The 22,771-nt window shown below is 53.1% G+C and overlaps 1 protein-coding gene across 1 annotated transcript in view; it reads right to left on the bottom strand.

The window, feature by feature from the left end:
- The window catches only part of Lrp1 (low density lipoprotein receptor-related protein 1), an 82,992-nt gene that overhangs the window by 22,709 nt on the left and 37,512 nt on the right, over positions 1-22,771 (bottom strand). The window contains exons 19-42 of the mRNA NM_008512.2: positions 22,516-22,596; positions 20,857-21,024; positions 17,667-17,849; positions 17,123-17,323; positions 15,945-16,190; positions 15,575-15,772; positions 14,419-14,623; positions 14,089-14,253; positions 13,402-13,646; positions 13,107-13,238; positions 12,415-12,642; positions 12,063-12,237; positions 11,884-11,978; positions 11,552-11,701; positions 11,024-11,164; positions 10,541-10,675; positions 8,419-8,550; positions 8,034-8,168; positions 7,724-7,853; positions 7,488-7,614; positions 6,497-6,648; positions 6,283-6,407; positions 5,592-5,969; positions 2,739-2,928 (exon numbers count right to left, since the gene is read on the bottom strand). Coding sequence (NP_032538.2) covers positions 2,739-2,928; positions 5,592-5,969; positions 6,283-6,407; positions 6,497-6,648; positions 7,488-7,614; positions 7,724-7,853; positions 8,034-8,168; positions 8,419-8,550; positions 10,541-10,675; positions 11,024-11,164; positions 11,552-11,701; positions 11,884-11,978; positions 12,063-12,237; positions 12,415-12,642; positions 13,107-13,238; positions 13,402-13,646; positions 14,089-14,253; positions 14,419-14,623; positions 15,575-15,772; positions 15,945-16,190; positions 17,123-17,323; positions 17,667-17,849; positions 20,857-21,024; positions 22,516-22,596 — 4,117 coding nt within the window. The remainder of the gene's footprint in view (positions 1-2,738; positions 2,929-5,591; positions 5,970-6,282; positions 6,408-6,496; positions 6,649-7,487; positions 7,615-7,723; positions 7,854-8,033; positions 8,169-8,418; positions 8,551-10,540; positions 10,676-11,023; positions 11,165-11,551; positions 11,702-11,883; positions 11,979-12,062; positions 12,238-12,414; positions 12,643-13,106; positions 13,239-13,401; positions 13,647-14,088; positions 14,254-14,418; positions 14,624-15,574; positions 15,773-15,944; positions 16,191-17,122; positions 17,324-17,666; positions 17,850-20,856; positions 21,025-22,515; positions 22,597-22,771) is intronic.

Here is a 22,771-nt window from a genome sequence, read left to right on the forward strand (position 1 = left end):
ATTTGCTGAGACTGGAGGCTGTGTGGCCAAGCGAGTCAGCTCCCAGCCCCAAGTCCTGGCTCCACCACTTTCCAGCCAGGTAGGCTGGGGGGGGGGGGGGGGGGGAGTAGTAGGTTGCCTACTTTAGGCAACTTGCCCGACCACTCTGACTGACCTATTTTTCTATTATTTAGTGGGGGATAATATTGCTGCAGAGGTTGTAAAAACTAAGTACTGTGTATTCATCTCAATGAGAGTTTTCCATGTATTTACTGCTAACTGCTTTCTCTGTATCAAAGCTGGCTCTTTAACAAACTACCCAGGAAACTCTTGCTAAGTATTGACTATTTCCTTGGGCACATATGGATTGTACCCTCAAAAATAGTTTTCTGGGGCTGAAGAGATGACTCAGAGGTTAAGAGCATTGGCTGCTCTTCCAAGGGCCCTGAGTTCAATTCCCAGCAACCACATGGTGTCTCATAGCCATCTACAATGAGATCTGGTGCCCTCTTCTGGCCTGCATGCATACATGCAGGCAGAACACTGTATACATAATAAATCAATCTTAAAAAAAAAAAACAAAAAAAGTTTTCTTCACAACATAAGGACATGTGAACTTAAGGCCAAGCCATGCCCCACTGTTTGTGGAGTGGTGCTAAGGGCCTGGGTGTGGGGTGGGGAGGATCAAGCACAGCACAGCGGCAGCAGGGTCGCCCTTGGACAGCTTGATTCATTCACTTGACCTGGGGTGGTGAACCCTTTGCACATGTTCCTTTGAGATGCAGCAAAGAAAACAGAAACAGTTTCAGAATAGACCTGGCCACCGTGCCTCAGCCCCTCCCTTCTCTGACCTCACTGATGAACTTGTAACTTGTCTGTTTGAACTTGAACTTGTAACTTGTCTGTTTACCCCCTTCGTTCTCTTCTCTCTCTAGGATCACCAGCCTGGGCTTGAGGTTCTTTACCTCCTGATCCTCCTGCCTCCACTTTCCAAGTGCTAGGATTACGGGAACATGCTGCCATACGTGTGCCAGGCTAACCGTCTGCCAGATGAGCTACATTCCAGCTCAACCACAGCGTAACGCTTGCCTCCCTCTTTGAGGCCCTGGAGACCCATTCCTCAGGGACAGGATCGGCCTGTTGTTGTTTATGAGACCGAGTTTCCTGTAGCTCTGACTGTCTTGGCACTGTCTCAGTAGACCAGGCTACCCCTGAACTCAAGAGATCTGCCTGCTCTGCTTCCCCAATGCATCACACCACACACAGGACTCTTTATGGATGGAGGTGGCGACCCATTCAGCCTGTCCTGGGGCAGCAGCTGTAGCATGCTTTCTCTCTCTCTCTCTCCCTTCTTCAGATAGGGCCTGTTGTATCCCAGGCTACCCTTCAACTAGTTACATAGCTTAATGACCTCAACTCCCACCGTTCCTACATCCACCTCCCCAGTGCTGAGATTATAGTCATGGACCACCTTGCCTGGCCCGAGTGCTGTTTCCTGGCTTGTGCAGCCTGGCTTTACAGTGATTTCCACACTCTCAAGTCCAGCCTAGACCACACTCACAGCGGAGCACCAAATTGACTTACATGGGATGTACCCTGAGTTAAGAGTTTGGCAAAGCTGCTTTGTGGGATGGTGGGGTGGGGGAGGGGAGGCTTCCTTGGGGCAGAGGGTCAGCAACTAGAAATACAGTGGACGTTCTACCTGTCCAACTATCTGATTTCCAAGGACACTAATGCTTCAGTGAGGATCAGGAGGAGTATGGCTGGCTGGCTGAACCACTATCCTGACATACTGGCTCCTTCCAGCTCTCTCCCCTAACCTAAGACAATCTCAGCCCTCTAGTCACCCCTGAGCTGCCTCCCTGATGACATTCTCCCAGACTTCCACAGGGCAGGTCTTTGGCAGTCATGAAATCCTCCACCCTCTGCCAACCAGTCCATTCTCTGTGTACTTGGGTTTTTTTGAAGCCACTGGCTCTGGGGCTCTAGAGAGAGAGAGAGAAAGAGAGAGCACTTTCCTGGGCTCAGCCAGGAGGGACTTGGTTGAAACCGAGGATGCCTCTTTTAGAATGGCAGAAAAATATCATGACAGCCCCTCCCCAGAGGCTCTAGGCCCAGGAAGGACAGGCCCCAGGACCAGCCCAGACAGGTGAGGTCACCAAGGCTGTGGCATTGCTTTAGTTTCCTAGTGAGGCTGATAGAAAGCATTCTGATTCCAGCTGAACTGGGGAGGGCAGGTCGCTCAGACGTGAGCCAGGACTGCTATGCAGAGGGTGTGACTCACTAGTAACCTGCACATCAAAATGAAGAAAGACAGGGTAGGCAGGACAGGTAGACCAGACTCCCTGCCTGCTCAGGCTAGCCTTGCCCAAATGGTGGGCAGTCCCGTTGCTGTCCTGTTTGACCTTTTCTTGCTTTTCTCACTTTGGGGCCTTGTGCTCACAACTGCCTTCACAATGCCTCTTGGTCACTGTAATAAGACCTCTGCTCAGCAAGGGGTTTGAACAGGCCCAGCCCATATCCTCAAGGTCAGTGAGCCTTCGCTGAAGCTTTGAGTCCCACGGTACTGTGTGATGAATGCCAGTCACAAAGCCAGAGGCATCTCCCACGGCCCTCAACCTCCCTTCATTTCTGACACTTGTATTAAGCAGCGCCCTGAGAGGTGATGCATCTCACTGAGGCCAGAAATGGTGGGCCCTGCCTGTCCCCTTTCTGTTCCCGTATGACATAGCTCCCACCCCCCAGGCCCAGCAGCTCACTTCTGGCACTCATCCAGCACAAAGGCTCTCGGGTGGTCGTCTCCGGACATGGTGATGACTGTCTCCCTCTCGAAGGCCCCTGGGCGAGTCTGGTCCACGGTGTGGCGGGTGATGGTGGATGTGGTGTAGCTTGTCCAGTACAGTGTGTCCCAGCCACGGTGATAGGCCAGGCCTTCCACAGAGCCCACATCTGTGAAGAGACAGGAACAGCTGTGGGTTGAGAAGGGCCAACCAGCAGAAGCAGAGGGGCAGCCTGGTAGGTGCTAAGGGCATGACTGGCTCCCCTGGAATTGTGGGAACCGGGAGTTCCTCCGAGGGCTCTTTGGTCAGACTTGCCAGGGCCCCAGGGCCCCTCACAGAGCCACGTCACACCACCTGCGTCATGATCCGTGGCACCTTCCTTCCTCTTCTCTTGCCCACCCCCCACTCCCGGCCTATGTGTGGTCACACTCTTCAGAAGTGGAGTTCTGTTTATTCATGTATGGGGGAGATTCCGGCTAACTGAATTCTACTATTCCTCTGGGGCCAGACTGGAAAGCTTCCTGCTTGCAGAGGCCTTGAACTGGAATTTTTTGGGGGGAGGGGGAGCATGGGGTGGTCGAGACAGGGTTTCTCTGTGTGGCCCTGGCTGTCCTGAACTCACTCTGTAGACCAGGCTGGCCTCAAACTTAGAAATACACCTGCCTCTGCCTCCCAAGTGCTGGGATTGAAGGCGTGCGCCATCACGCTGGGCTGAGCTGGAATGTTTTATAAAGCAGATGTAACTAAAAAGACAGAGCTGAACAGTGCTGTGAGCAGCAGCCAGCGGAGGCTCCGGGGCTCCCTGGGGCGTGTCTATGTGACTGCCAGAGGCGGAGCACACTGTAGGACGGACAACAGAGAGCGTGATAGGAGGGGCTGGCTCCCAGTCTCTCCTGATGGAGCTGAGATTGAGAGTATCCAGTTTAGGTGCTGGGGCTGGGCCCAACGTCCTGCACATGCTGAGCACGAGCTCCACCAGCCCTCAGACGCTCCATTTTTAGACACAGACAGGATGTCGTAGAGAAAGTGTGCCAGGAGACAGAAGGACAGAGGGACAGGTCTATTCTTTTCTATGCAGTACCTAGTCAGCACCTGGCTGGTCTGAATGGACCTCCTGGATGAAGAGAGGAACAAAGGAGGAATGGGAATAGACCTTGGGTAACACAGTGCTCACCTACCTAGCATGCACAAAGCTCTGGGTTCAAGTCCTACCACAACATAAAAAAAAAGGGTATGGTAGTGGCGCACACCTATAATCCCAGATGACCCCAGTGCTGTGCAGGCAGGAGGATCAGAAGTTCAAATCAAGGTTATGTGTGGCTACAAAATGTTTCTTAAAAAAGTAAAGGAGTGGGGCTGGAGAGATGGCTCAGAGGTTAAGATAACTGACTGCTATTCTGAAGGTCCTGAGTTCAATTCCCAGCAACTACATGGTGGCTCACAACCATCCGTAATGAGATCTGACACCCTCTTCTGGAGTGTCTGAAGACAGCTACAGTGTACTTATGTATAATAAATAAATAAATCTTAAAAAAAAAAAAAGAAGTAAAGAAGTAAAGAAGAAGGGGGTGGGGATGAGATGGCTCAGCGGTTAAGAGCACTGACTGCTCATCCAGAGGTCCTGAGTTCAATCCCCAGAAATCACATGGTGGCTCATAGCCATCCAGAATGAGACCTGATGCCCTCTTTTGGTGTGTCTGAAGAGAGTGACATTGTACTCATATACATAAAATAAATAAATCTTAAGCCTTCCGCTCCGGGAAGAAGTGGGGCTGGAGAGAGGAGGAGGAGGAGGAGGAAGAGGAAGATGAGGAGGAGGAGAAGAAAAACAAGAGGGAGAAAGGAGGAGGAGGAGAAGAAGAACAAGGAGGAGAAGGAGAAGAAAGAGGAGAAGAAGAAGAGGAGGAGGAAGGAAGGAGGGAGGAGGAGGAAGAAGGAAGGAGGGAGGAGGTGGAGGAGGAGGAGGAGAAGGAGGAAGAGGAGAAGAAAAACAAGAGGGAGAAAGGAGGAGGAGGAGAAGAAGAACAAGGAGGAGAAGGAGAAGAAAGAGGAGAAGAAGAAGAGGAGGAGGAAGGAAGGAGGGAGGAGGAGGAAGAAGGAAGGAGGGAGGAGGTGGAGGAGGAGGAGGAGAAGGAGGAAGAGGAGGAGGAAGGAAGGAGGGAGGAGGAGGAGGAGGAGGAGGAGGAGGAAGCGGCAGCAGCGGCAGCAGCAACAGCAGCAGCAAAGGGAAAACCTGAAGTGGTAAAAGGCAGTGCTGAGTGCTGAGACTCTTTCTGGTGACAGCTCTGTGGCTTTCACAGCTCTGGCAGGGCCACTGGCTGCCAGGCTCAGCTTTCATGTGCACACCCCTGAGACCCTGACTCCTGAGTTCAGGGTAAGAAGCTCGCTGGATCTGCTGACTCCCACTCAGGGAGAGTTGCACCTGGGCCCGTGTCTGCTGCCTGTGCTTGCATATCTTGGTGTGGAATGAAATCAGTGCAAGGAAGGAAGAGGCCTCCTTCTGGCTCCATGTAAAGGACAATGTGCAGGTTACCACAATGGCAGTGGATCCTGCCAGCCCCGTAGGTCAGTGGTCCTCAACCTTCCTGGTGCCTCAATCCTCTAATACAGTTAGTTCCTCGCGCTGTGGTGACCCTAACTGTACATTTTTCCCGTTGCTACTTCCTAACTGTAATTTTGCTGCTGTTGTTATGAATTATAATGTATTTCTGATATGGGAAACCCTGCCTTGGGGCCCACCCAGCATGTGGGTTTGGTTGGTGCCTGTGTGTCCACACACTGACAGTCCCCCATCGCCCCACTGTTTATTGGGAGGACTCGGGCTTGGCTTACTTTCCACGATGGTGGTCCTGCCCGAGCCATCGTCATTGATCTGCTGGATGTTCCCAAAGTGGATGTCACTGAAGAAGATGCGGTTAGGGGTCCCCGGGGAGGTGCCTGCTCGGTAGTCAAAGGCCAGGGCGATGACATTTTTCATGTGCTCGGGGTCTTCAAAGGGCTGCACCGGTGCGTTGAGGTTACGCTCATCCGACAGGTGGATGCTCTTGAGGATGGTCCGCTCTGAGTAGAGCAGGTAGCCAGCGTACTCTCGGCATGAGGCCCCGTCTTCTGCCAGCATCCCGTGGGCACAGGCACAGGCTCGCTGTCCGCCACCCCGATACAAGCAGAGCTGCTGGCACCCGCCGTTGGCTACCGCGCACACATTGGTACCTGGGGGCAGAGAGCATCGGAGGGTAGAACATCGGAAGGTAGAGCATCAGAAGGTAGTATGGTGTATAGCATAAAGAGAGGCTCTTTGGTCTCTCTGTCCTCGGATCAGTTGGAAATTTCAGCTGATCCCTGCTTAGCTATGGTATCTAATATCTTGATCTATCCCGCTCAGTCCTAACTCCCTGCCCCCAGCTCTTGTGAATCACTGGAAAGTGCCCTGGAGGCTCTGACTGATTTCCTGCCTTGTCCCTCTTCCTCCAAGGTTCAGCTGTCCTTGTTCACCTTTCTGGCCTGGCCCAGAGCCCAGCCTTACCCTTCTGCCTGTCCCTGTTGAAGACCTTGATGTCTTTAAGCTGAACACCAATGCCTGTCCTCAGAGGCACGGAGTCTGTAGCATTGTCTTTGCAGCCGCGCTTGATGGAGCCATTGGCGTGAGTTCTGGAGAAGGGAAAGCCGTGTGTAGGGTATGTCACTAAAAAGCCAGAAAGGAGAAACCCATGGGAGAAGCAGGACCCAGCCCCCCTCACCTGTCACTCCAGTAGATGAAGTCCTCAAACACGGACACGGAGAACATATCCATGTTATTGCTGGACAGGACCACCTCCCGGTTCTCGCCCGTTTCCAGGTCGATGCGCTCGATCTTGTCCATCCGAGCATCACACCAGTAGAGCTTGCCGCCCTGTGGACAGATGTACCCAGCTCACCTTGGGGCTAACTCCTGCTTTCCAGTAGGGATCGGCTCCATGTGTAACCACACTTACTGTGTGGACCACACACCCTCACTCTATACTTTTTAATTTATTTATTGTTACTGCCCTCATTTGCAGCATTAGAGACTAGTCCCAGGACCAAGCATGTTAGGCAAATATCATGTTAGCTTCTTATCTATGTATCTATGTATATCTATGTATCTCTATGTATCTATGTATATATCTATTTACCTACACCTATGTTTATTATCTAAAATCTATCTATCTATCTATCTATCTATCTATCTATCTATCTATCATCTATGCATCTATATATGTATCTATTTATCTATCACCTATCTATTTGTCATCTATCAATCTATCATCTACCTATTTATACATCTACCATATATCTATTATGTATCTATCATGTATCTATCTATCTATCTATCTATCTATCTATCTATCTATCTATCTATCTATCAATCTATGTATCTATGTATCTATCTATCTATGTATTTATCTTAAATTTTTGAGGTAAGATCTTACTGAATAGTCCAAGATGGCCTCAAACTTGAAGTAATCCTCCTGTCTCAGCCTCTTGAGTGTTAAGCATATGCTACCACACCCAGCTTTCTCATACTCTACTTCAGCATGACCACCCTCCATCGTCTTAGGGCAGATTACTATTCTCGGTGACAAATGGGTTAAAGGCTGCCACCACCCTCCCTGGTCCACGTCTAACCCTGATGGTTACCACAGGGAAACTGATAGGGAAAGGCTCAGAACTAGGGTTATCGCCTTCATCAGCTCCAGGGTGTATCCGTACCTGATAGTCTACTGAGATGCCATTGGGCCAGCTGATGCTGACATTAACCAACACCACTCTCTCTGTGCCATCAAGGCGAGACCGCTCAATACGTGGGTAATGACCCCACTCGGTCCAGAACAAGTACCTGTGGGTAGGGATGGAAGTGGGGGTGAGAGTCCATCCCACTTAGAAGCTGGGCCTTGTCAGACTATACTGTGGTCAAGAGATCTAAGCCAGCTTGCCTAGCTCCTTACCCCTTCTCTGGGTGGACAGTGATGGCCCGAGGCTTGTCCAGACCCTGGGAAATGACCACATAACGAAAAGAGCCATTGAGCCGGGCAACCTCGATGACATCGAAGCCCTGGTCCGTCCAGTATATGTTGCCTGAGGAGGGAGTCAGTCGGTGGGGTTCAGGGAGATTGGTAGGGAGCCTTGTACCTGGTCCCCTTCCATCCAAATCTTCCCTGTAGCTCCCATTGGCTTCTGCCCATACCTTCAGACTTTACGTCCCCATGGCCTGTGCCTTTCCCCCAAAGCCTATTTTCCTTCTACCATTCATTTCACCTGCGATCCAGTCCACCGCGATGCCCTCCACACGGCCAATACCGTTGGTCACCACATCCTCTCGCCATGTCTGGTCACGCTTGGCCCTGCTGATGGTGCTTAGGCCCATATCCACCCAATAAATAGTGTCATTTTCTGGAAGCAGAGGGGCAGACATGAGAATGCCCCTCAATGCAGAGGCAAGGCAAAGGGTCAAATCACGAGGAGGGTCAGGATAGCACCGAATGGGGGCTGTGGGTGCCGGGTGCTTTCTTGGAAGTGGGGAGGCAGCAGGAAGGAGTGAGGCAGCTGCTACAGTCAGTACAGGCAGCCCTTCTAGGACTTTAATGTGTCACTCCCATAAACTACTGGGGCATGCTGACTAATCCCCGGGACAATAGCTCACCGGCATGGAAGTCGATTCCGACAGCCAGTGAAGTTCCGGACACTGGGACCAGGGCATCCGACTTGTCATTGGGATCTAGTGGAATCCCCCGAATTCCCTCATGTACAGAGTACAGGAGAAAAGAGCCCACACCTGCAACACAAAAACACTTTAAGCATGAGCCTTGCTGACAAAGCTAGGTTCCTGTCACCCTCAAACTGCTTTTCTCAGCTTCCCCTTTGGCAGTTTCTTCTACCCATCTCCTGAACCTCTAAACGCTCACACCATGTGTGAGGCCCGGACCTTGGACAGGAGATGGCAACCTAACTGGCTTCTGAGAGCCCCAGCTCTGGGAGACCACCTGCAGAACCACTATTCACCACAAGAGGGCAGAAAGAGACTTACATTTCTTTCTCAGCACCCTGCCCCAGTCTTCCTTCCAAGGGCCTCAGGGGAGGTCGCAGCAGACAACCAGAGCAGCAAGACTCCAAAATCTAGATTCCCAGTTTGGCACTTGGTCTGACCTTAACTTTCTCATTGCCCTGCCTCTGCTCAGTTCCAAATCCTTTCCCAACATAAAGTTCTCAACATCCTGCTTGCCCCTGGGTCAGTCTTCTTTCCAGTTTTCCTGTTTTTGAGAAGGCACTGCTCTCTATGCATCCCAGAATCCTCCCTGACTCCCATCCCTTGAATACAATGTGTGCCCCAGTGAATCCCTCCATTAAGCCTTGGTTGCTTAAACTCTGTGAAAGAAGAGGAGGAAGAGGAGGAGGAAGAAGAGGAAAAAGAGGAAGAGGAGGAGGGGGGAGGAGGAGAAGAAGAAGGAGAAGGAGAAAGGAGAAGGAGAAGGAGAAGGAGAAAAAGAAGAAGAAGAAGAAGAAGAAGAAGAAGAAGAAGAAGAAGAAGAAGAAGAAGAAGAAGAAGAAGAAGAAGAAGAGACGACCACCACCACCACCACCACCACGTGCAGACACTAAAAGTCTCCCAAAATATGCTCAGTGTACTCAGGGTTCTGAGGAGCCAAACAGTAAAAACACAATGTTTACATGTTGCTCGGCCCAGGGTTCCTTTCTGTAACACCCACCCACATCAAAGCAGGAGGTTTCTGGCAGAGCACTTTGGGGAAAAGTGCTGTCCAAGGGCAAGCTTGTAAACCAGCAGGCTCTTGTGAAGTGCCTCCATGTCTCATCCCTTCCTTGCAAGCCAGTTGAGTAGCCAGGCCTCGGGCCTGCCTCCTCACGCACACACTCCTAATACTCTCCTAACTGGTCTGACTGCCTTGGTTCCTCCCTCCTCCATTCTGCAAGCCTTCTGCCCCTGGGTTAATCTCCAAACACCACTTTCTAGGCACTCCTGGCTGAGAACCCGCAGGTCCCCACCCTAGCTCAAAGCCTTATCACAGTCTTCCCACGCTGCCCTCGACAGGGCTCAGCGGCCCTGGAACTTGACTTCTCAGCTATATTTCTTGCCTCTTTTTTTTTTTTTTTTTTTTTTTTTTGATTTATTTATTTATTATATGTAAGTACACTGCAGCTGTCTTCAGACACTCCAGAAGAGTGCGTCAGATCTTGTTACAGATGGTTGTGAGCCACCATGTGGTTGCTGGGATTTGAACTCCGGACCTTCGGAAGAGCAGTCGGGTGCTCTTACCTACTGAGCCATCTCACCAGCCCTATTTCTTGCCTCTTATGTAGCATGAGTGTCTGTCTCCAAGGCGTGCACACATAGCTGGGATTTAAGTCAGGGCTCAGGGCATGTTAAGCACACCCTATTGTACCACCAACTTCTCTCTTCAAGGTACCAAGCATCAGATTCTACCCACTCTATAAACCCAGGGCACAGCACAGGGCACGCCTCTTCTGCCAAGCTGGCCTGCCTCTGTCAGCCGCCGGTGTCTATCTCACCAAAACCTACTGCAGGTCCTGAACAGTCACTAGCGCTTTGTGGTCCGGCTTCTCACTATGCTGGCCCCACTTTCTGGCTCCAGCTTTTGTCCGCAGTACCCAGAAAGGGGCACTGGATAAGCATTTAGCCCAGAAGCCTCCTGGTAACACACGATGAACACCATCTTTCTCAAACGCATAATGTAGCAATAGGGTAGAAGGGGTCAAGGCTGGACAGAGAGGAAATGCCGGGAACTGACCCTCACAGGCCTGCTGTCCGCTCCGGAGGCTGTAACCGGCTGTACACATACAGGAGCGAGTCGTCTCTGATGTTGGCAGGCAGAGCTGGGAACAGTCTCCGTTGTTGACACTGCAGGGGTTGGTGCCCTCATGCTCTGCGGGAGGACACAGGAGTGAAAAGAAAGGGTGAGCCTTGGTGGGGGACAGGCTTGGGCTGCTCAGAGAGGACAACAGTCACTGGATTCACCCTGGACCTGTCAGGGTCACACCCAACCCAATTCTTAGGTCTCATGTCTTCTTAGATCCCTGGACCTTCTGGCCAGACTGAGTCTACATTTCACACGAGTGGGGGTAAGGTAAAAAGCCCTCCCTCTATGCCCTCACCACCCCCCCCCCCCGTTCTGGAGGCTGCTCATGGTCACAGCCCTGCAGTCTCTCTGCCACCCCTCATCCCTCCCGCCGCAGACCCCCTCCACACACCACATTGTGCGCCCACTGCATACCTAGCTGGATGCTCTCGTCATACACCTTCATGTGCATAACCAACGTGGTACTGTTCCGCAGCACCACGGACCCAGAGCCATCGGCTTTGTTGCACGTGCCCATCTTCTCTGACACCTGATCTGCCCACCACAGCTTGTCCCCTGGGGCAACAGGAGGGAATAAGACTCTTGGGAAGGCTCTTTCCTAGTCCTCTTTTTCTTTTAAATATAGATTTTTTTTTTAAATTAAGATTTATTTATTATATGTAAGTACACTGTTGCTGTCTTCAGACACTCCAGAAGAGGTCATCGGATCTAATTGCAGATGGTTGTGAGCCACCATGTGGTTGCTGGGAATTGAACTCAGGACCTCTGGAAGAGCAGTCAGTGCTCTCAACCACTGAGCCATCTCTCTAGCCCCCCCAGCTCTCTTGCAGAAGTCATTAGGCTTGCAGGGGGTGGAAAGTGGCCTTCAGGATCTCCCCCATCACCTGTTCAGCTGTGCCTAGCCTGCTCTCCTTCCATCCCTCCTTCCACCCGAGCCCTCACCCATGATGGCCAGGGCAGTGGCCTTGCCCAGCTGGCTCCGCATGGTGTCGATGACCTCCAGCTCGCTCCCATCCAGATTGCAACGGTTGATTGTGTGGTTCCCAGAGCTGATCCAGTAGAGTTTGCTCTCAGGGAAGTCAATGGCCAACCCTGGAAGAAGAGTGGGTGTCAGAGCCATGGAGCCCTCCCTGAACCTTGTGGCTCTGGGACAAGGTATAGTGAGAGTAGGCACCAAGCTGGAAGCTGGAAGAGGCCTAAGGCACCAGAGAGACACTAGGAGCATCTCCTAATGGAGCTAGATGCCTGCAGGAGCAAGAAGGGCAAGTGCATACCCACAGGGCCCTTCTGGCCACTGAAGAGCAGAGTGTGGTTGCTCCCATCCATGTTGGCCATGCTGATGTTGTCCCCATCAGTCCAGTAGAGCTTGCTGGGAAAGGAACCAAGAATTGGGTAAGGGTCCTCCCCTCCCCTCCTCACACAGGTGCTCCCCAACCCTGGGCTGCAGACTGACCCACGAAGCGGGTGGACGACCAGGCCGTGGGGCTGCTCCAGGCCCTGCACCACCGCATTCTTGAAGGAGCCGTCCAGCCGGGCCACGTTAATCTGCTTCTTGTTGGTGTCGTAACTTGTCCAAAACAGATTTCGGGAGACCCAGTCCACAGCCAGCCCGTGGGCGTTGGGCAAGTCTGGGGGCACAAATAGGGAGTCCGTGGTTGGTATTTGCAGGGTATAGGCTGAGGAGAGTGTGCTACCTGGGGAGTGAGGGTCAAGAAGTAGGCTAGAGATAAGATTTGGAGAAGGAGTATCAGGACCACAGGGGATGTGACTGGTATGAGCCTTGGGGTGGAGGGCAGGGCCAGAACCTGCAGAGACAACGGTCTCCACGCCAGTGCCGTTGATAAATGCCCTTTTGATGGCTTGAGTCCGCACATCAGACCAGTAAACTCGCTGCTCTCGGGCATCATAGTCCAGCACCGTGACATTGTCGATATCAGGCACCGTGAAGGAGATGATATAATTGTAGTACGGGGCATCCAGGTCCACGCCCCGGATCTCCATCTGACGTGCGTACAGCAGGAACTTCTTAAACTCTGTGGGACGCAGGAAAGTCATTGAAGGCAGTCCCTCGCCTTCAAGTTTCTCACCTACCTAGGTTAGGTGTCTCCCCTGAATCCCCCTGCGTGCTGTTGGCCTTTTGCTACGATGATGGTCCTCAGCCTTCCTAACGCTGTGACCCTTCCTCATGCTGTAGCCTCCAGCCATAAAATTATTTTCATTGCTACTTCATAACTGTAGTTTTGCTATACTTATGAATAGTAAGATATCTGGTATGTGACCCCTGTGAAAGGGTCACTTGATACCCCCAAAGGGGTCGAGACCCACAGGTTGAGAACTGTGAAGAGACTGTGTCAGATCTTGGCAGTTGTGGCTCTTTCCTCCAGCGCTAGCAAGTTTTCAGAGCCCCTCCTTCCAGTCATTCCTTTGCTTAACAGCAGGGACCTCTCCTTCAGCCTCAGTTTACCCGTAACTGTTAGAGGAGGAGATGGCTTCCTACCATAGCAGGTGGTGTTGTCCTTGTGCAGCTTCATGAGGTGGGGACAGGCGCAGGAGACGGTCCGGTTGTAGTTGATGAGGCACAGATGGGAACAGGGGCCCCGGCCGCCATTGGCCTCACATGGGTTTGGAGCTGGCCCAGAGAGAGGAAGCAAGAGCATCCTGGGATGTGTTGATCCCTCCCTGGCCCTTCTCACCCAGGTCTCATCCCCTCCTCACACCCCATTATCCCAGCACCTCCCCCACGCCCATCCAAGGGCTGGTGGCTCCTCTTCAGTCGCCTGAAGGCCCCTTACCCATGGGCTGCCGGGAAGGGTGATACACCTGCAGGTCGAAGGGCTGGGTGTTGGTCCTCTGTACCACGGTGACGTTGTGGCCAGTCCACTTGTTGGCCTTAGCCAGTGTATTTGTTCGCCAGTCGGTCCAGTACACCTCCCCACCGTACAGTGTCACGGCAAATGGGTGTGACAGGAACTCGTGTCCCCGAAGCACCTCCATGTGGCCGGAGCCGTCATACCGGGCTGAATAGATGGCATCTGACCTGAGGGTGTAATGGAGGGGTCAGTGGGGGTCTCAGCAAGGTGCCCTGCCAGGTGCCCACCTTCCCTCATCCTCACAACTCAACACACCAGGGAACTCCCCTTCCCAAGTCCTGCCTGGGACTGAAGAGAGAAAGCAAGGTTGCATGGGTTGGGATCCTAGCCTTATGCCCTCCCCAAGGGAATCTTCTAGATTTCCTTCCCAGGGCTACAGTTGGCGTTTGGAGCTCCAGGGTGAGTTAGGAAAAGGCACCTTCTCTTTGCCCTGGGCAGGCAGAGCCCTCAGCAGAGGACACGGGGTATGAGAAGAGCGGAGGGTAGATGGATGACTGCAGGTTACAACCCTGCTCCTTCTCATCTGTCAGTTCCCCTCCCCCCATCCTCCTCTTGGCTTCATCTTTCTTCATGCTGGTCCTGTCCCTCCCCTGCCCGGATGCTGCTGACCTAGCATCAATCCAGAGGATGCGCTTCTCCAGGTAATCCACGGTGAGCCCGTTGGGCCAGCCCCCAGAGCCTGTCTCCCGGTGGATGGTTCGGCGGCCAGCCCCACTCATGGACGCAGCCTCGATTCGTGGCAGGCTGGCATCCCAGTCTGTCCAAAACAGAATCCTAGGGAGGGAGGGAGGAAGGGAGGAGGGCCAAAGATGGGGTGGTCACACAACAGATAAGCTGGGGGAGTCAACAGTACCAAGAAGACAGGTGTCCCTGGCCAGGCTGAACACAGAGCTACGGAGCGGGGGTGGGTAGGGGGTGGGGGTGGGGCAGAGTCCTTACCCATCCCGAGGGTCCAGAGCGATGGCCCTCGGGTGCTCAATGTCACCCGCCAGCAGAGTGGTTCGGAGGGTTCCGTCCAGCTTGGCCACTTCGATCTGGTCCAGGTTGCTCTCCACCCAGTAGATGTTGCCTGCAATCCAATCTACAGCCAGGCCCTCTGGTGTGGCCAAGCCATACTGAATCACCACCTCAAAGCTGGTCAGGGCTAGGAAGAGAAGGTTGCAGGTGGTTAGAGACTCCTGGGCCGGGGCTTGGCGAAGGCATGGATCTCAGGGTCCCTCAATGATCCACCTTCACCCTGACACCTCTGCCCAGAGAGCTGAAGGGCCTGGCTCCCACTCTCCTCTCCCAGGCCTCTTTCCTCCTGGGAGGTAGGTGGGAAAGGGGGCTCTTGGAGGAGGGGGTGAGGTCAGCCACTTTGAGTATGTACTGTTCTGAGGTGGGGTAACCTGGGCAAGGAGGTCAGGGCTGATGGAAGCTTCTGGGAACATGTTTGGACATACTATAAGGATGATGGAACGTGCTAGAAACTACCCATTGAATGTCCTGAAGACACTCTACACTAATGTGTCCGTGTGTCTTATTATTTTAGAAACTGTCATGTGACGACAGCTCAGTTTACGTAACTATTCTCCTGAGGACGGACATTTGAGATGTTTCCAAGTTTCTTTTATAATAAACAACACAAACTCCTCTATTAAAACATGTCTCTTGCTTGCCTCTGCTCAGGGACCCTCCCTGACACACAACTTAAAACTATCTGTCTTGATCACTGCTGTATCCAGCGCAATAGATGCTTAATACTGAGCCTGTGTAGCTCAGGCTACCCCGAGACAGAGGTGGTCCATCCCTACATGGCATTTTCCTTCTAAGCCCAAAATTCCAAGACTGGGGAACCAGGCTTCAGGCCGTTCCAAAGAAAGGGTGATCATTTTGTTAATTATCAGGCAGCAGCAATGCTTACGATAATTACGGGGCATCAGGCTCTGAGACCCACAGCAAAATCCAACCCAATTAACTGGGGGAGGGGGGGCACACGGGGGATGGGCAGCCGAAGCCTCAGCTCCGGGGCCACCTGAATCTGGGCCCGTGACCCTGAGTACCCAAGTGCCATCTGTGTACAATCCTGGCAACTCTCCCAGGCCCAAAGAGTCACCTCCGTTGTCCAGGAGTTTCCCACGGTAGATCTTGTCCTCTACCACGTCGGTCCAGTAGAGGGCACTCTGGCTGAGGTGGAAGTCCAGGGCAATAGTGTTGCGCAGGCCAGGCACTAGGACGCTGTAGTCCCCCTTGTGAAGGTCAATGCGCCTGATCTCGTGGCGGTTGGAGAAGATGATGAACGGTTTGAAGGGATCTGGAGGGAGGCAAGTGTTCAGGTCAGCGAAGGGCTTAGAGCCACTCACTGTGCCACCCTGTCCTGGGATATACATACAGCGTCCCTGCTAGCCCTGGCCTTCAGCCCACTGTAGCTCAGGCGCGTGACCAGGCCTGCTTGGCTGGCTCACCTTGACCCCACTGCGTCTTACCCAGACTGCGGCAGCTTTCCCCGTCAGGCTCCAAGACCCAGCCCTCGTAGCAGGAGCACTTCACACTGAACTTGTTCTGGTCACACTTCTGGCTGCATTTGAGGTGCTTGGCACAGTAGCTCTGGATCTGGCAGGTGTGGTTGTCAGAGCCCAGCTCCATGCCCAGAGGGCAAGAGCACACGATGCCTTCACCAGGGGCCACTGAGCAGTTGTGACTACAGCCACCATTATTCAGAGAACACTGGTCTGGGGGACAGGAAAGAGATAGGGTCAAGATCTGGGAGGAAGCAGGACATGGCCCTGCCAGGCCTTCACATTTTTTTTTATCCTGTTCTGAGCCCCGGAGCCCTAACCACAGCTCAGCCCTGCTGAGCCTCTGTCTCCTTCCCAGTCTCTCTTAGGATCAGGATTGGGACACTAGAACCTGACACCCAGGACCATCATCCTTTTTCCTTACCCCTGTGTGCTCTCGATGCCCTCACGTCGATGGCTGGGACCTGGGCATTTTGCCTCCTCTTTGGGAGGATACTCAGGTCAAGGCCCTTTCTTTGATCCCTCCCGATTCACGTGTGACACAGGGCAGGGTGCAGAGGGGAATGCCCTGACCTTCCCAACACGCCCCACGGTGGCAATTTCTGGGCCAGCCTCAGATGGCTGTACCCTTCACTCCTCTTTCCCAGAAGTCAGATGACTTGTTTGTTCTGGGACGGTGTGGTTTGCTCAGATCTCCTCGACCCTCCTCACTCATTCTGCACACGTTGCCCATTTCCGGGAACCCAGTTAAATTCCCTCCTCCAGAAGTCAGCTCAAATCATGCCTCAACCCTGTGCCTCACCCCCAGCCTGGCCTCCCTTTTCAGTGGTCTGACTGAGGGTGTCTGACCCAGGTCAGGAGTCTTAACGGCTCCCTCCCTGCCCTGCCTTCAGAGTGGGATGGCCCTGGATTAGTTTATTTAAGGGCTCTGTGCTTCTTCTTCCTCAGTTGGTGGCAGACAGTGGCTGTCTACCTGGGCCACTTTGTAAAGTAATTGTTACAGGAGTTGTCACCTCAGGCAGGGCCAAGGCAAGTCCTAGGTCAGTGCCTCCTCTGCCCCAGATCATTTCCTATAGTCCTACCCTGGACAAGACCTCCCCTCTCCCCACTGCTGGGCAACCCCAGGCCCTGCATGGGCGCCTCACCACAGAGCTCGCCCTCATCCGAGCCGTCTCCACAGTCATCCTTGCCGTCGCACAGCTTGTCAGGAGGCAGGCAGACAGAGGTGTTGTTGGCGCAGGGATGGGAGGGTGGCCTGCAGGCCAGGGCCTCACAGTTCTCCTCGTCGGAGTTATCTTCACAGTCGCTGTCGCCATCACACACCCACGCCTTGCTGATGCACCGGGCTGAGGGACCAGGATGGGGACAGAATGAGGAACCAGGCCTGGAGAGTGGAACTCACTGTGCCCTGCCCAGACCCAGCTAAGAATGTCTTCACTGAAGTGCTTAGGAGCCCACTGTAAACCTTGAAACCTTTTCTGTCAAACCCACACAGCTAACGAAGAAGGTGCAGAACCTGCAGAAGGTGCCGGTGCTCGATTCTGGCCAGGGTTTGGGTTCCCGGGGTCTTTCATACAGACTCTGGCTCTTTCTTGCCCTTTCCTCTACATAACACCAAGCCACTGTTACATCCTCAAGATGGCCTCCTCCTACTCATGAAGCTCCCCGCCCTGCTCTGCCCCCTCTCACCGGAGTCCTTGCAGCCAAACTTGACATTCGGGTCACAAACATGGGTCACGCCCTCACAGCTCTTCTCATCGCTGGAATCCATGCAGTCGGTGTCCCCGTCGCAGCGCCACCTCAGGGGGATGCACAGGCCATCTAGGCGGCACTGGAACTCATCCGAGTGGCAGCCACCAGGAGGTCTTGTAGCTGGAGGACAAGGGCGGGGGGTGGGGTGTGCATCAGGAGGGAGAGGCACCCTGGACAGATCTCTGCCACTACCTCTGCTTAGCCTAGATGCTGAGCCAAGTAAGGATGCCCTGGGTGTCCCATGAGCCTGCCGATAGCCAGAAAGCTCTAACTCATCGAGAGACTCAGATGTTGTATCTTCAAGGACCCGGGTGACCCTCTTATCTAACGCCCCTCCTCTAAGCTTATGAGAGTAACTAGCTACATATTCCATCTGTCAGGGCAGAACTCAAATACATCAACCTAACCGTGTTTCCCTCACTCCCTGCACACTCTCTGTATACACCGTCCCTCCCACGTGCCTCAAAGACCAAATCCTTTCTTCAACATAGCTTAGAGTCTAGTGGAGGGGGGTGGACCTAGGCTATGATTGCAGGCAATGGCAGGAGTTTAACAGTGCCAGCCTGATGAAATGACACGTCAGGCAAGACGGCCTCAGCAGGCCCCTGAGCAGAAACCTCCTCAGCGGGAATATGAATTGAAGAGTGAGCCACTAAGATACGTGCAGCTGCACAGCCAACAGAGGAGCATCCTGTGGGAAGATTCCAGATGGGACAGCAGAGGCAAAGTTGGGAGGGAAGGGGCAGAAGGCAGAACATGGATCAGAGATGGGTGAAGGGCCCAGAGGTCTCAGCACCTTTTTCACGTGTGCAGAGAGCTTGTGAAGCCTGAGGGCAGTGTCGGGGCACAAGATCACTGACCCATTGGGATCTTCCTGTATCTCACCTAATCCTGTAGGCCAGTGGCATAGTGGAAATGCCACCCCCCCCAGTGTGAGCATTGATGATCGGGTAACTGGGGTGGCAGGGTGTGTCCATGTCTCAACTCTCAGCAGCTGCCTATAACCTGACTTCCTTCCCTGGGGGGGGGGGCCTGAAGTTCAGCGTAAGGTAATTTCCTTCTGGGGTTGTTTTCCAAATGTACCACCCATCTTCCAAAGTGCCTCCCAGGTCAAGCCTCTGCCCAACTGTCATTATGCTATTGGAAGCAGCTGCTTTCGGAGTAGCCCCATTTCCTTGTCCCTGCACGAGGCATCTGCCATCTAACCAGCCTCCCACTACCCCCATAGGAAGCCTTACACTTTCCTATACAGGTACTGAAATCACCTGCAAGCCCACTTCCTCCTCAAGGTACTGGGTCATGCCAGCTCAGAACCACAGGTTAACTATCACTGCCAATCACTGTCCACAAGCCAGGTCCCACCCCTCCCATCTCCACCTAATACTCAGATGCAGAGGAAGCCCAGATGCAGAGGAAGCCAGATCTACTTGGCTTGTTGGGCAAGGCCTGCATTGCTTCACCCATCTAGGAAGGAATCCTTTCTTAAACCCCCTAGTCCTTTTCAGAGATGGTCCTGAAGACTGAGCTTCCTGTGACCCTCTTGTCACTGCCTCTCAGCTGAATGCGTAGAGTGGCCCATGGCACTCAGGACGATGCTAATTCTGACGCGGGGACTCCTAGCTGGAGGCTCATGGGCCATGTACGGCTTGCAGAAATATTTTGACCCATAAGTAAACTATCAGTTGTCATGAACTGAAGTGCGATTCCTAAAAAGATGCTCAACTCCGCATGCCACCTTGTTTGGCAAATATGTCTCTGTACATTAAAATCACTAATTAATAGTATTAATGTTCCTATAAAAAATGTAGGGGGCTGGCGAGATGGCTCAACAGGTAAGACACTGACTGCTCTGCTGAAGATCCTGAGTTCAAATCCCAGCAACCATATGGTGGCTCACAACCGCCAGAAATGAGATGTGATGCCCTCTTCTGGTGCATCTGAAGAGAGCTACAGTGTACTTATGAAAAATAATAAATAAATCTTTGGGCCGGAGCAAGCAGGAACTGAGCGAGTGGAGTTGACTGGAGTGAGCAGAGGTTCTAAAAATTCAATTCCCAACAACCACATGAAGGCTCACAACCATCTGTACAGCTACAGTGTTCTCATATACATAAAACAAATAAATAAATCTTAAAAAAAAGAAAAAGAAAAAGAAAAAAGTGGACCCAGGGACAGACACATTTAGGGAAGAAGCCACATGAAGATGAAGGCAGGGGCAGGGTAGTGTGTCCAGAACAAAGGAAGACCAGAGGTCTCAGAAGACACAAGGATGTGTTTTCCTTCACAGGCTGGGGAGGAGCCAGCCTTGAATTCAGGACAGTTTGCTTTTCTACCTCACATGCTGTGTGGAGCACGGTTCTGTCATCTACGTCCCTCGCTTGTGGCACTATGCTACAGAAACGTTAGCAAACTGATATGCCAGTGTCAGAATACAGTACATTTCACAGGGGGAAAAAAAAAGGCATTTCTGTCTTTTCTTAAAGCCAGACCAAACTTATACTGATCCTCTTTTTTTCTCGGCAGTGACGAGGCAGAGCTAAGACACCAGCGCCCTCAGAGAGGACCTGTGCCCTCTGGGAAACTCAGCCTCTCCCAAGAGGCCCCATGGGCACTGGGTACTGTCCGTGGTACTCTTTCTTCTTTCTTTCTGAGACAGGGCCTTCTACCCTAGGCCAGGCTGACCTACTATCTGTCAGTGATCGATCCTCCTGCCTCAGCCTCTCGGTGGTGGGATTATTGGTGTGAGCCGCCATGCCTGACTCCCTGTCAATCCACAGCTCCCAGAAACATCCTGTGTCCTGATAACCACTACCATGTCAGTGCTAATTGCTGAGAAAACTCAAGAGGCCCACAGAGATGAGGTAACTTGTCCGAGGCCACTCAGATAACAAGCTGCAGAGCTGAAGCTGAAATCTAAGGCCACCCAACAGCCAGGCCTTCAATCGTAACAGTGCGTGCCAATGATTCGCCAGCAACCTTCCTCTCCTGGGGGACTGGAGCCTCCTCAAGGACAAGGGGCAAGCATCAGAGATCTCAGGGTGGTAACAAAGCCATCTCGGGGTTCTTGGATGGCGACAACAGTGGGGTGGGTGGCTGGACAGGCTGGATGCTAGTCCAGAGTGCTCACCCTGGTTGGTACAGTTGGCGTGTGTCTCGTCGCTGTAGTCCCCACAATCATTGTCCCCATCACACGTCCAGTGCTCGGGGATGCATCTGCCACTGTTGCACTTGAACTGGGTACTGGAGCAGGAGTGACTGCAGCCGGCTTCGTCGCTGTTGTCCCCACAGTCATTGTCTGGGCGAGGGAAGAGGGGGAGAGCCAAGGATGGGTTCAGCAGAACAGCCTTTCTGTAACCCCAGCTTGGCCTGCTTAGCCCCCTCACTCCCACCAGCAGCCCGCCCCACCCCCCACTGAGAAAATAACAGACAGAAAAGACAAACAGAAACTGCATAGACTGCAGCATGCACCATGGCCCACAGGGTGGGGGAGGCAGTGGGTGGGCTCCAAGAGGCCCTTCCCTGAGTCTCAGAGAGTTGGGGGTGGGGACATCCTTTGCAGCAGGATATGGGGACAGGATTGCCTACTTTGGGGGGCTAGGGAGAGGTTCCTGATGGTTTGAAAGATGAGGGGTGTGGGGTGTAGGCGAGACTGCTGGCTGGAAAGATCTTTACCCAGCCACACACTGAGCTTGGGCATTGCAAGACACTGGTGCAGGGTGCAGGCTCCCAGAGGCTAGAGGACTATTCTTCTGAAGTAGGTATCTGGGTGGACATCCTGGCTCCTAAGCCCTAGGGTAACTTCCCTCTGCACATACTGACAGGACTCTCAAAGACAGAGCACTCTCAAAGTGCTCTCTGAGTGTAGTGTGTTCCTGCCCACTTTTAACTGGCTTTGACTTTCTTCCCCCAGGTCTCAGCCTCCTCGGGGCCACCTCTGTCACCTCTCTCCTCTGAACACCCTCCAAGTTCTCTCCTGCCTCTGCCTCTTTTGTCTGTGTGTGTCTGGCAGCTCTGGGCCAGGGAACCTAGGGTGCTGGGAAGGCTGAGGCCATCTGGGGCTCTGGGGTGATGGTGCATGTGCCTCTATGCACTGACCGGCAGGCTCAGGACAGGTCTTTTCGTCAGAGCCGTCCCCACAATCCTTCTCTGAAACACAGAAACCGCCAGGGCAACCATTGGCACTCGAGACACGGCACGGAGGAGGGAGACATGGTACAGACCCAACCCATCCTCACATGTGAAGCAGGGCTGGAGATCCTGGGGCAGCACATTGCAACACAACACAGCAGCACACCAGACAGGACAGAGTCCGAAACGGCACACACAACCACCACTTGCATGTGTGCTTACACACACCGTGGTCCCTGTGGCTCAGGGCTGACATCACCTGGTCCGTGGCTGACCTCCAGGTGTGCTTCCAAGCCTGAGACCCAGAGCCTGGGGCATGCAGTAAAGACCCCAAGAGGCAGAGGGCATAGGGAGAAGAGGCTAGGCCCTGGGCTTTGTCGCTCTGCCCTCACTTAACTTTCCTGCCAGAGGGTGGGCAGCTCTGCTCTGCTAAGGCAGGGGTGATACAACCGCAGGGACCTTCTGTCCACCTTGGTGCCCCATGGTATTTCTGTCTCCTTCCTGTTTCTCCTAGCTAGTAAATCTCTCAGGGTTTCAGTGTACCACAGAGAACCCCGGCTCGAGTCTAAGATCTTGCCTGCCTTCTCTGAGGCCTGCCTGGCTTCTGGCTTTCCTAGGAATTACAGTAAGAGGAGGGAGGTACGCTCTTAGCTCTTACCGTTGTCACACCGCCAGTTGATGTTAATACATCTGCCATTGTTGCAGGTAAATTGAGTCAGGGGGAAGCAGGTGGGGTAGGCTGTCAGAGAGAAAGAGAAAGGACAGTCGAGTGGGGCCCTCAAAGTCACACGTTCTCACATTGAGAAGCAGGTGGTGAAGGGGACACTTCCACAAGCAGGAGCCTCTAGCAGAGTCAGATGGGGCAGAGGGGCTCGCTGGAAATAGCTCATTTACCCCTGCTAGGCATCATCACA

This window comes from Mus musculus, chromosome 10, assembly GCF_000001635.26.
Source record: "Mus musculus strain C57BL/6J chromosome 10, GRCm38.p6 C57BL/6J".
In the NCBI taxonomy this organism is placed as follows: Eukaryota; Metazoa; Chordata; class Mammalia; order Rodentia; family Muridae; genus Mus; species Mus musculus.